Raw genomic sequence first — 12,126 nt, 5'->3', positions numbered from 1 at the left:
ACTCTCTTTATCCATCTATTCTACTCCTTCAGCAGAATGAAATGCAGACAAGTTCCTCTCAGCTCATTCACCAACCCCATTGGGATAGCATCTCTACAGAGACAAGGAGGCCCTGAGTGGGGAGTAATGGAGGAATCAGGGGAAGTTGGTGAGTTGACAGGATAGCCTCCCACCTTGGCTGGAGCTACCTTCCTTATGTCTGGAATCCTCAGAAGGGAAGTACCTTCTTCCTCTGGACCAAAGTTGATAACTTGAAATCTGACCATCTGTTAATAATTTTGAAATAAATTTGATTCAATTCTGTAGCCTCCTAGCTAACTTTGTGTATCTAAGTCATTATTTTAAAGAGCATAAACCACCCTTGAAAAAAATGTGGAATTTCCAGCTACCTACTCATCTCTGACCATATTTGCCAAAATCTTCCATTACCTGGGGTGAGAGTCTCAGCAGTTCAGTAGGGCTGATTACAGTTTCCATATTACCTCACAGTCACCCATTCTCATTTTTATACAAAATTGTCAGGGTGCAGGGGATAGAGAAGGGGATGTTTTCAATAAACCCAGTCAAACCCAGGCACTAAATTTCATAAAGCACTGGAATCACTTACCTCAACTTCCTTTTCAGTGAGCGGAGGGGCACTGTGAAAAAGAAAAGACATGCAAATGAACTATATCCAACCTATGAAATAAAGTAAAAGGTAATTTTGAACAACCAGCAGACCATGTATTTCCAGGAATGTAGTAAGAAGAATTGGTGAGATGGAAAAGATGCAGGTACCCTCTGTGTGAGCATTGTAATCCATGAGATATTTGCCTGGATACTGACTCCACACACTTCCTTGTGTGGTGGAAAATATTAGATCCTGGCATCAGTCCTCCAACAGCACCTGTACTATCTGTGATTTTGGACAAGTTATGTAAGTTATTATGAAGTTTGCTCATCTTTAAAATGGTGATATCTATCTTGTAGGAGTGTTATAAAGAATAAATATATATACATACATATGTATGTATAAATGCATTTGTGTGTCTATGTTCATACATGACATCCACATATGTATATATGTATAAATGTGTATATGTGTACATATTTGTATATACATGACATCCACACTGAGTAGGCATTCAAGAGATGCTAGCTTTTATTATGACTAATTCACAGGCTTACTGTGAGGACTTAGAAAATGCAGTGCTACATACTTATAAACCATACACATCTGAAGGCCTTTATAATTTGGGGGGGGCTACCTAGGTCTGCAAAGCCTGACCCTCCTCCTGTCTCTAAGGGTTGTGACAAGAGTGCATGTGGGCCAGCGAATACAAGGCCAGAGTTCTTCTCCACAGTGGGACCCTCTTCTGATGGTTAGAATTAGAGACCAGGCAAGAAAGTCCCACCCAGAACAGAGGTCATTCCGAGGGATTCCTCTTCATGTGTGGTTCCCACAGTTAACAGTCTTTTTTTCTGCACACTCACTCTGCTGCTGCTGCTCTTGCTGGTGACTAAAGCTAGTCCTGTTCTGAAACCCAGACAATGTAAATAATGCATGGGCCCTTTCCTGTACTGGGGTGGGAGGACTGGGAGGGGTCCTACCAGCGTCACAGGACTTGGCAACAGAGCATGCCATCGATAAGATTCTCAGGAAACACAGCTTCCTCCCTTTGACGGGTGTGGAGGGACCCCAAGAGCAAAGGTAGGGGTCAGTTATCTCTGCAAGGGACTGATTCTCACCCCTGACAAAGGACTGTGAGAGCCTTCCTGTGAGGATGAGACAACAAGACCCCATGGCCATCAAGTCAGCAGAGTACAGAACATGGAACAAACAACTGAAAAGATGTTTGATGCTTACAATGCTTGTCACAACCCCACCCCTCAAGCCCTTTCCTCTGTTGGGTCAGCCAACATAATCTTGACTGTCATATAGAACACATATTGCTTAAACAAATTTATCAAAACTCATTGAGCTTGCCTTTGACTCTTGGCTTTATTTGGATGGTATGTGAAATATACATTCATTATAACAAAGCCTACTATTTTGATAATTCATTTTCTGCTTTTTTGCCATAGAACACAATTTTTTTAAATGTGCAAAGCCCTGAGGACTTGAGGTGTGATTTAAGTTTTAAAAAGCCACATAACATGGCTGGTTCCTGATGCAGAGAGCTCTATCTTATGAACTGGTAGAGAGAGCCAGGGGGCAGAGCCATGAGCCTCCAAAAAAGAAGGAAGCCCAGCTTGTGGTGTACAAATGAGACTTTGGGATGGCAATGCCTGCCTCAGAATTTAAACCCCCATAAATAGACCTTTAGACTAAAATCAAGGTCTTCTGTGAACCAGCCCCTACCAGACTTTCCTTTTCCCATTCCCTACTCCCATTGGCCATTCTGTTCCTCAGACACATTTCACTGTGGCCCCAGGGACTTTGCATTTACTATTCTTTCCTCCCGCCCCCCACTCTTTTGTAATAGTTTTATTTGGAATATAATACACATACCATAAAATGTATCCCTTTACAATTTGTAACACAGTATTTTTTTAATATATTCACAGAATTATACAACCATCAATCACTATAGTCAATTTTGGAACTTTTCATCATCCCCCCAGAAAACCCTGTACCCATTAGTAATCAACTCTCCAACCCCCCCAGCCCCCATTCCCAGCACTAGGCAATCACTAATCTACTTTCTCACTCTATGGATGTCCCTATTCTGGAAATTTCATATAAATGGAATCATACAACATGTGGCTTTTTGTGACTGGCTTCTTTCACTTAGCATAATATTTTCAGGTTCATCCATGTAGTAGAATATATTAATACTTCATTTTTATGGCTGAATAATATTCCATTGTGTGGATATATCATATTTTATTTATCCATTCACTGGACATTTGGGCTATTTCCACTTTCTGGCTATTATGAAAAATGCTGTTATTGAACATTTATGTATAAGTTTTTGGGTAGACACATATTTTCATTTCTCTCTGTTATATACCCATGAGTGGAATTGCTGGACCATATAGTAACTCCATATTTAACTTTTTAAGAAAGATTTTATTTATTCATTCATGAGAGATACACAGAGAGAGAGGCAGAGACACAGGCAGAGGGAGAAACAGGCTCCATGCTGGGAACCTGATGTGGGACTTGACCCCGGGACTTCAGGATCACGCCCTGGACTGAAGGCAGGCACTAAACCACTGAACCACCCAGGGATCCCCACCATATTAACTTTTTGAAGAACTGACAAAGTGTTATTCCAAAGCTACACTACTTTACCAAAGACTCTGGTTTCTTCACATCCTCACCAATATTTAGATATTGTCTACCTTTTTTATTGTAGCCATTATAGTAGATGTGAAATGATATCTCATAAACATTTTGATTTGCAATTTCCTAAATAATAATGACATTGAACATCCTTCCAGTGTTTATTGACCCCTCACATATATTCTTTGAATAAATGTCTACTTTACCATTTAAAACAAATTAGTTATATTTTCATTGAGTTAGAGAGTTCTTTGTATATTCTGGAAACAAATCACTCATCAAATACATGATTTGCAAATATTTTGTCACATTCTGTGGGTTTGATGAGTGATGGTTGATTTTTTTTCTTGATTTTTTTTCTTAATGGTATTGCTTGCATCATAAAAATTTTTATTTTCATTTTATTTTTTAAAAGATTTTATTTATTTATGAGAGACACACACACAGAGAGAGAGAGAGAGAGAGAGAGAGACTGAGACATAGGCAGAGGGAGAAGCAGGCTCCATGCAGGGAGCCCAATGTGGGACTCGATCTAGGGACTCCAGGATCATACCCTGAGCCGAAGGCAGATGCTCAACCACTGAGCAGGTGTCCCTGCAAAAAGTCTTTAACTTTGATGAAATACTATTCATCTGTTTTTTTCTCTTGTGTATTGTGTGAGGTTAAAGTTATTCCAACTTTACTCTTTTGCATTGAATCATCCTAGCACCATTTGTTGAAATTACTGTGCTTTTTGCCTGGAAATGTCTTCACCAAAATCTTTTCATGAATGGCTTCATTTTGTGATTTGCATGTCTCATATTAATTACTACTTTATCACAGAGGCCTTCCTTGACCATCTACCAATGTTGGTACATCTACCTGTGTCATTCTCTGTATGTGCCTATCCTTTGGTCTTAGCAGTTTTGCTATCTGAAATTGTTCATTTAGTTACTTGAATAATATTTGTCTCTCCACCTAGAACGTAGGTGCCATAAGAAAAAAAGACTGTGTCTGCTTGTTCTCCATTCTAATATCTGGTACACAAGAGGCACTCAATGACTACTTATCGATTAATGCCTGTTTATTGCTCCGATTGGTGTTTGACTCAGTGGCATGTCCTCTACACTCTTGTTAATCAACCACTGACTATGTCCCTAATTTGGGTTCCAGACCTGGGTTTTCTACTGCATTCATTCCACTTGTTGACTCCATGAGCTCCTTCGTGGTATGGTCCAGTCCCAATTCACATAGCCCATATAGATCATGAAACCAACCCCATATTAAAACTCAAATGTAATTTCTCCACACTTTTTCTAGGGGAAGGAATCTTGAAGCTCTGGCTTCCTTCTGCTGGGCAACTGTTTGCCTATCTATCACAAGCCCCAAACCAAGGGTAGGGAGTTCTGGGTCCAGCCAAGGGCCTAAGCTGCAAACAGCCTTTACCCAAGGCCAGGAGCAGAGAGCCTGGTTTGGTGGTTGAAGCAGGGAGTTTGGGCAATATGGCAATTGACACAATGCATGAAAGCTACTGACCTCATTCTGAGAGCCTGGACCACATGTTCAGAAGCTGATCTTCCTTGACCATGTAGGCCCATGCAGACTCAGTCTGGCCTCATGGTTGGTAGCTAGTGGCTATTAACTTACTCAAAGAAGATAGAACAGCTCAGTTTCCCTACCCTGGGGAAGCTGAGAGAATTTAATTAGCTGGAGGTGAGCTCCAATGATACTAATTATCTTTACCTTTACTGAGGAAAAAGGAGCCAATCACACTATTCACCAGCCTTTTCCTTTACAGACAAAAGGGTACCAGTGATTCTTCTGGTACTTGTGACAGGCCTCTGGTATAGATAGAAAGTCATTGGGTCTGAAATCAGCCCACCTTGAATTCAATTCCTGACTCTGTCACTTGTTAGCGTGTTGCTTTGCCTCTTCCCTCACTGAAGATAAAATCTTCCATTTCTGCCTCACTGGGTTGTTACAAACACCAAAAGACACAGCATGTAAACATGCTCTCAGTGTGCTGTAGTGCTTTTCCTTTGGTTTCCTGCCTCTGGACAGCCCCTCTCTGCCTTCCCTGAGATGAACTGGCCCAACCCACACCCTCCTCCAGCTGTGGATGCAGCCTGCTTCTGACTTGTTTCTGGCACTTTTCCTAATGCTGGCTTAGTTGCTGAATATTGTCCTGATGACTCTGTGTTTTAGGTGATTATAGTGTGCATTCTGAACACATCACATCCCCTGGGCAAAACTTGTTTTCCTTTCATATTTACCCACAAATCAGGGAGTTCTCTTATGTCTGATTGCTCTCCCTAATGGCCTTTCCCAGGCCCCCAATAATTTAGTCTCCAGGTTACTTGGGCTTGGCAGAATGCCTCAATTGCAGACACCCACCCGATTCCTATTGCTTAGTAGGTCCCTCTCTTTTCTCCTTTACACTCCAAACTATTCACTTTAAAAAAAAATATTTTATTTACTTATTCATGAGACACACACACACACACACACAGAGAGAGAGAGAGAGAGAGAGAGAGAGAGAGAGAGAGAGAGGCAGAGACACAGGCAGATGGAGAAGCAGGCTCCATGCAGGGAGCCCGATGCAGGACTCGATCCCAGGTCTCCAGGATCACACCCTGGGCCAAAGGCGGTGCTAAACTGCTGAGCCACCTGGGCTGCCCACTATTCACTTTTCAATACAGTTATCTGTCTGTCATGTGCTGACATGGTCTTAAGTCCCTGCTACCATAATCTTTTTTAGCTAGGGCAGCATCCTACCAATGACAGCACTTATACTCCTGGTGTATAGGTGAGGAAGCTGACATTGGCAGGTGAAGTCACTTTCTTCCTGTGTGTGGAAGAGCCTGGTAGATTTTCTAAGCAATCCTTCGTGTGGTTCCAAATGTTCTACATCTCTATTTATGCAGGTATCATACCTAGAATCTCTCAGTTATGGGTAAATGATAGATCTTGGACTGAAACCATTTCTCCTGGGCCAAAGTCCACCACTCTCTGCTGCCATGAGCCTCTGGTGATACCTCATGCCCACCTGTGAAACCCACCTGCTCTTTGAGGTAGGATTAACGTATGTGGTTCTTTATTACTCTTTTTATTTTGGATGCATTTGCCCTATCTGGACCATGAGACTTTGACCTTTCTAAGCTCAAAAATCAAGGCTGGTCCACTATGTCCTACCTAGAATCTAGTACAGGGCCCCCCCAATAGTGTCTTATGCAACCCATGCCCTGATTTTACCTTCCAGGAAGAGACCTGTGGACCCGCAGTTTGCGCAGCAGCATGTCAGAAATATTAGGCATGACATCCAAGCCACTCTTTGACTCTTCTTCCTCAATAGCTGAAGAGACTTCAGAAGGAAGCCCTGAAAAAACCAGAATTCTGAACTTATAGAATGTCTGAAATCACAGTAGCACTGTTGACACCTTGCTTCAGTTTATAAGAACCTAATTACACGTGATCGGCTTTATAATTGTTATTTTATCCTCACAATGATCCAATGTGCTAGACCTTAATCATCTCATTTTATAGGTAGATAAGCCAAGACTCAGCAAGGTTAATAACTTACTTAAAGTTACAAAACTAGTAACTGGCAGTCAGACTTCAAACCAATTCCGTCTTATTTATTTATTTATTTATTTATTTATTTATTTATTTATTTATTTTTAGACTTTATTTATTTATTCATGAGAGACACACACAGAGAGAGAGGCAGGGACACAGGCAGAGGGAGAAGCAGGCTCCATGCAGGGAGCCTGACGTGGGACTCCCGGGTCTCCAGGATCACACCCTGGGCTGTAGGCGGCGCTAAACCGCTGTGCCACCGGGACTGCCCCAATTCCATCTTCTTTAAATTCTAGTTCTCCCCATTGCTCTCCACAGTACCAAGCAGGCTCTTGTGTCTGGAGTTCAAGGTTTGTTTCTGGCAACTGAAAGCTGGTTGCTCTTTAGCTATAATATATGGAACAGTCCCCTCTCTTTGGCAGGCTTCTCAAGAGGCCTGTTGTCCCATTATTCTTCCTGCAGTGAATTGAGTGGTTCAATCACCAGTGTCCTACCTAGAAATCTGGTTCCATATCCCCATAGATAGAAATAGAAACCGGGTTTTTCCAGGGTAAAGCTAAGGTCATTAGATCTTTTATAGATCTCAGAAATAGATGCCTCCTAGCCAAAAGAACCAATGAACAGTCTTTTGTTACCTCATAAAACTATCCTGGGTCTGTGTTCTGAAAGTAGAAAGAACAAACCAAGTATTCTCTTTCCCATAAATTTTTCTCTTGTTTGAAGACAGCTCTTGTACCTCTCTAAAGCTTCCCCTCTCCAGGCTTTACCCTTGTTTTCCCAACTGCTCATTGCAACCCACTATGGCCCATGACCTCTAGATATCATCCTCTGCCTGCATGCATTCCGGTTGTTGCTATCCCAGAGGCCCAGATATGCTTTAACAAGCTCAGGAAGACACTGGCAAATGTCCCTGGCATTGACATTTGTTATTCATGCAGTATAGACTCACTGCACCTTACTATGGGCTTATAGTACGTTTAGGATTAAAAGCCTCAAGTCTCTTTTACTTGAGCCAAATCAGGTATCTTCATCCCATATAATTATTACTTTCCATTTGCATGCGGGACTTATCCATGTTATACCATCTCTCATGAGCAGATTTCCAACTGGCTCAATCATTTTCCAGAATGGTAGTCCAGGCCAGATATCAGGACTATAGGCATATTTGTGGTAGCCATCTAAGTGGAGCTAAGATTGGGAGTCATGTGAAACAGAAGTTTCTCCAAAAGGAGACCATGCAGAGAGGAGTTATATTTTGTCTCAAGATAAAGGATATTTAAATATTTTGAGCTTTCCAATAACAGAACAGTGTTCAGGAGTTTTCCAGTACTCAAGGTATCCCAGCAATGTCTGGAGGGCCATCTGTTGGAAATGCGGTAGTCAGTAATCCTTCTTTGGATATAAGATTGGACTAGATGTTCTCTTAGCTACTTGTCATCTCTTGGGTTCTGTCTTGGCACTTACTGCTCTCCAACATTTCCATTTGACAGATGATGTGAACCTTGTGGTGCCTCTTGCCTCACTATACCTTTATGTATCTACACTGTACCCAGCAGAGAGATAATCAAGCAGTGGACTCCTGAGAAATCTATATTATTGATTGGACCATACAAGATCTAAAAATCAAGTAAAAGCCATACTAGGGGATTTTGCCTAGGAAGTTGCTTAGGTTGAGCCTCCCCTGCCCCACCAAAAAAGTAACTAGGTAGGCCTTCTAGCCCTGATAAGATGGCTGTCTGAAGGGTGTGATCCTAGAACTTGTGGCTCCTAGAACCAGCTGTCTTCCTCCTGAACTCAACAACTACAAAAAAATGTTAAACCGACCATAAATATACCAGCAACTCTCAAGTATAAGAAAAGGCAATCATCTTTAAAAATAATGGTTAGAGGGGATCCCTGGGTGACTCAGCGGCTTAGTGCCTGCCTTTGGCCCACGGCACGATCCTGGAGTCCCGGGATCGAGTCCCACATCGGGCTCCCGGCATGGAGCCTGCTTCTCCCTCCTCCTGTGTCTCTGCCTCTCTCTCTCTGTCTCTCTCTGTCTATATCATAAATAAATCTTTAAAAAAAAATAATGGTTAGAGAAAGACAGAACTTTCCAGGAATAAATGTAGAGCTCCCACCCTTGATAGCCCTTTCTTCTCCCCTCAAAGAATCATTACTGAGAGGAAGATGTAAGAGGAAGAATTCTGATAAGAGTATAATACCACAGAATGAAAAGGGAAGTAGACTGAGGGGGTGAGCAAGCAGCATCCAGAGGAGATTCAGAAGGTTTCTTCAGAAAGGAAGGATCTCCATGCCACTACAACAATACTCCAACAAGACAAAAAACTGCCTGTGCTGCTATTTGCTTTTCTTACTGTGTAGGAGGGAAGAGGAAAGGAGAATGATTGCATAGCATTCTATCAGAGCTGATTATCTCAAACAATATGGAGGGATTTACCAGACTTTAAAACAAAAGAGAAAATAAATAAAACAAACCCATCCAATAAAGTGAGGACAGGAGACACATGGAAAGCCCCAGTTGAAGCTGCCCCTACCCCTGACCACCACTTCTAAAAAATAGCATAGTAGCCAAACTCCTTAGATTTGGTCTATTTTTTCCTTCCTCTATCTGGCAGGGGAGTGAGAGTGGCTGCCAGGAATAGTTGGCTCAAGTCTGGAAAATAAACTCCTGGGCAGATTGTCTCTACAATTCTACCCTGAACTGGGGAAATAATCTATAATCCTCTATTACTCACTCAAAAGAATAAGATACGCCCACACTGTGGTGTGATAAACTCACGTGTTAGACTATGAACAAAGTTATAGGAAAAGAGCAGAAACTAATCCCACAAACACCACTACCCACAAGTCCATCTAAACTTCCCCTCTTCTACTCCACCCAAACAGTAATAAAGCAGACACAAAATACCCAGTCTTCAGTTAAGCACCGCAGGGAGGACAGAGATCTCAGATAAGGTAGGAAGAAGTCAATGAAAATTGACCTATACAATATGTCTAGGAAAAGAGAAAATCCAGGTGAAAATATTCATATCAAAATGAAATAAAAGGGACGCCTGAGTGGCTCAGCAGTTGAGCATCTGCCTTTGGCTCAGGGCATTATCTCTGAATCCCACATCGGGCTCCCTGCAGGGAGCTTGCTTCTCCCTCTGCCTATGTCTCTGCCTTTCTCTGTATCTCTCATGAATAAATAAATAAAATCTTAAAAAAAAAGATCATATGTTTAAAAAATTGAAATAAAATGAAAACAATGGCATGGCAACTAGGCACAAATACTATAGTCAAAAAAGGAAAGAAAAAAGGAAAAATGTAGGAAGGAGACAGATGTTAGAATGGGAGCATAGATTTAAAAAACACATCAAAAATGCATTTTTTATGAAAAATGTATACCACAAATGCTTTGACTCAAGGAGAAATTAAAACCTGAAAAAAGGAAATCAGAGGTGAGATGAGAGGATCACACAAAGATGAAAGAAGATTACGATTTAAGGAAATAAATGGAAGACTAAAAAATAACTATGAAAAAAATTATAAAAGTATAGAACTAACCAAAATGTTGGAAATATGAAGAAATGAAACAGATACAGTCTCAAACTGAATTAGAGGGTGGGGGAGATTGAGATGAGCTCAAGGAATATAAAGAAAGAAAGACTAAAGTATTTAGAGATTAAATAAGGGACATGTAGTTGAGATATTGGTGAGGAATTTACAGATTGTAGTGTCTCTGAACTAGTGAACCAAAGGAACAAAGAACATATTCAAAGATATAAAAGAATTTTCCTCAATTGAGGGAAGAGCTGAACTTGCAGATCAGAAGAGTATACCGTGTTAGAGAAAACCCATATATATCCATATATATGGTTAAAGAAGTGCTTCTCCAACTACCCTCATCTACAGGGAGAGGTGGAGACTGAGGGGTGCTGGAAATCAGCTGGTCTCAGACTTCTCTAGAACATTAAATACAGTGTAGCATCTACCAAATTCTAAGGAAAAGGATGATCTAGAATTTAAAACTATCCAAGCTGTCCTCCAAGAACAAAGATAACATTTTAAAACATACTAGAATTCAGGAAACAGCACCTCTGAGCCCTTCTAAGAAAACTTTTGGATAATAAAATCTAGCTAAACAAGGCATAAATCAAAATCATAAACTTGGGAATGGTGAGCTATCGTAAAGGGACTGATGGTGAGCATTAAATCCTATTATATGTAAGTTTAAGACTAACCAACTATGGAAATTATGGTTACAGAATGAAATGTAAATGTTACAGCTTTGACAGTATAAAAAGAATTATCATTTGTGTATTTGGAGATGGAAGGATAGGAAGAAATAGGAAAGTGGGGGAAGAAATGGTATTGTTTTCATCTTTTCCATTAGGAAGTCAATAATCCAAATTTGAAAAATGTAAAAAAGTACCTCAATGACTCCAAACTCTTAATGCATTTTATAATGTATATTTTACACTTTTAAAAACTAATCTCTTTTCTAGAGGAAGAAATTGCCAAAATTCAGCAATTCCTGCAGTTTCACTCTGCTTTAATTCAAGTTTAAGTAAATTTTCATACTTTTTGTCTAAAATAAGTATATCTAGCAATCTAGCATAATCTCCCTCCTTCTTCCTTTTGTATTTGTGGGGAAGAGGGTATTTGGTATAAACTATTTTTACTTTCTTTGTAGTTTTCACTATTAGTTGAATATTTTGATGTGCTTGAGGTATTTTAACAGTAGAATTATTTTTAAAAATATCTGCCTGTATTAGCTCATTCCAATGAAAGCATTTGTTTCTGGCAATCTCCAGAACTTACAAAAATAACTTCTAGGGTTTCTGATTAAAGATGCTCTGAGACACAGGATGACTCCCCAAAGACCAAAACTACTGGTTGGGGATAAACTTTCCTCAGATTGATCTTCTCAGGGAACACTTTTTCCTGTTTGAGATCTGGGGGTTCTGAGCTCAGACTGCCCACACTTCTCTCAATTTCGGTGTCCAGATATCCAACTACTTTCTAGACATTGTCACTTAGATCGAGATGATAAAAACAATCTCAACAGCCACCATTATCAAGCATCAGCTTGCATTAGATGTAGTTTCTTATTCATTCCTTACAATAGCCTTGCAAGATAAATATTGCGATGCTCATTTTCTGGGGAAACTGCAAAGTAGGAAACTTAGGTTCAGATAAGTTAAATAGATTTTCCCAGTGTCCTAGCTAATTAGTGGTAGAGCCTGGATACAAAACTAGGTCTGTCAGACTGTAGCATTCAAGCTGCTCTTCATGGTCATTTACCACATCCAAAC

At 40.5% G+C, this 12,126-nt stretch overlaps 1 protein-coding gene across 5 annotated transcripts in view; it reads right to left on the bottom strand.

Moving 5' to 3' along the window:
• The window catches only part of IRAG1 (inositol 1,4,5-triphosphate receptor associated 1), a 161,387-nt gene that overhangs the window by 33,600 nt on the left and 115,661 nt on the right, over window positions 1-12,126 (bottom strand). For all 5 annotated transcript variants that reach the window (XM_055317900.1, XM_055317897.1, XM_055317899.1 and 2 more), the window contains 2 exons: window positions 6,500-6,623; window positions 608-638 (listed from right to left, as the gene is read on the bottom strand). In XM_055317900.1, the coding sequence (XP_055173875.1) occupies window positions 608-638; window positions 6,500-6,623 (155 nt within the window). The remainder of the gene's footprint in view (window positions 1-607; window positions 639-6,499; window positions 6,624-12,126) is intronic.

This window comes from Nyctereutes procyonoides, unplaced genomic scaffold (genome assembly GCF_905146905.1).
Source record: "Nyctereutes procyonoides isolate TBG_1078 unplaced genomic scaffold, NYPRO_anot_genome, whole genome shotgun sequence".
NCBI lineage: Eukaryota > Metazoa > Chordata > Mammalia > Carnivora > Canidae > Nyctereutes > Nyctereutes procyonoides.
Note: the sequence above shows the minus strand (reverse complement) of the source record. Positions and strands in the feature narration are given on the sequence as shown.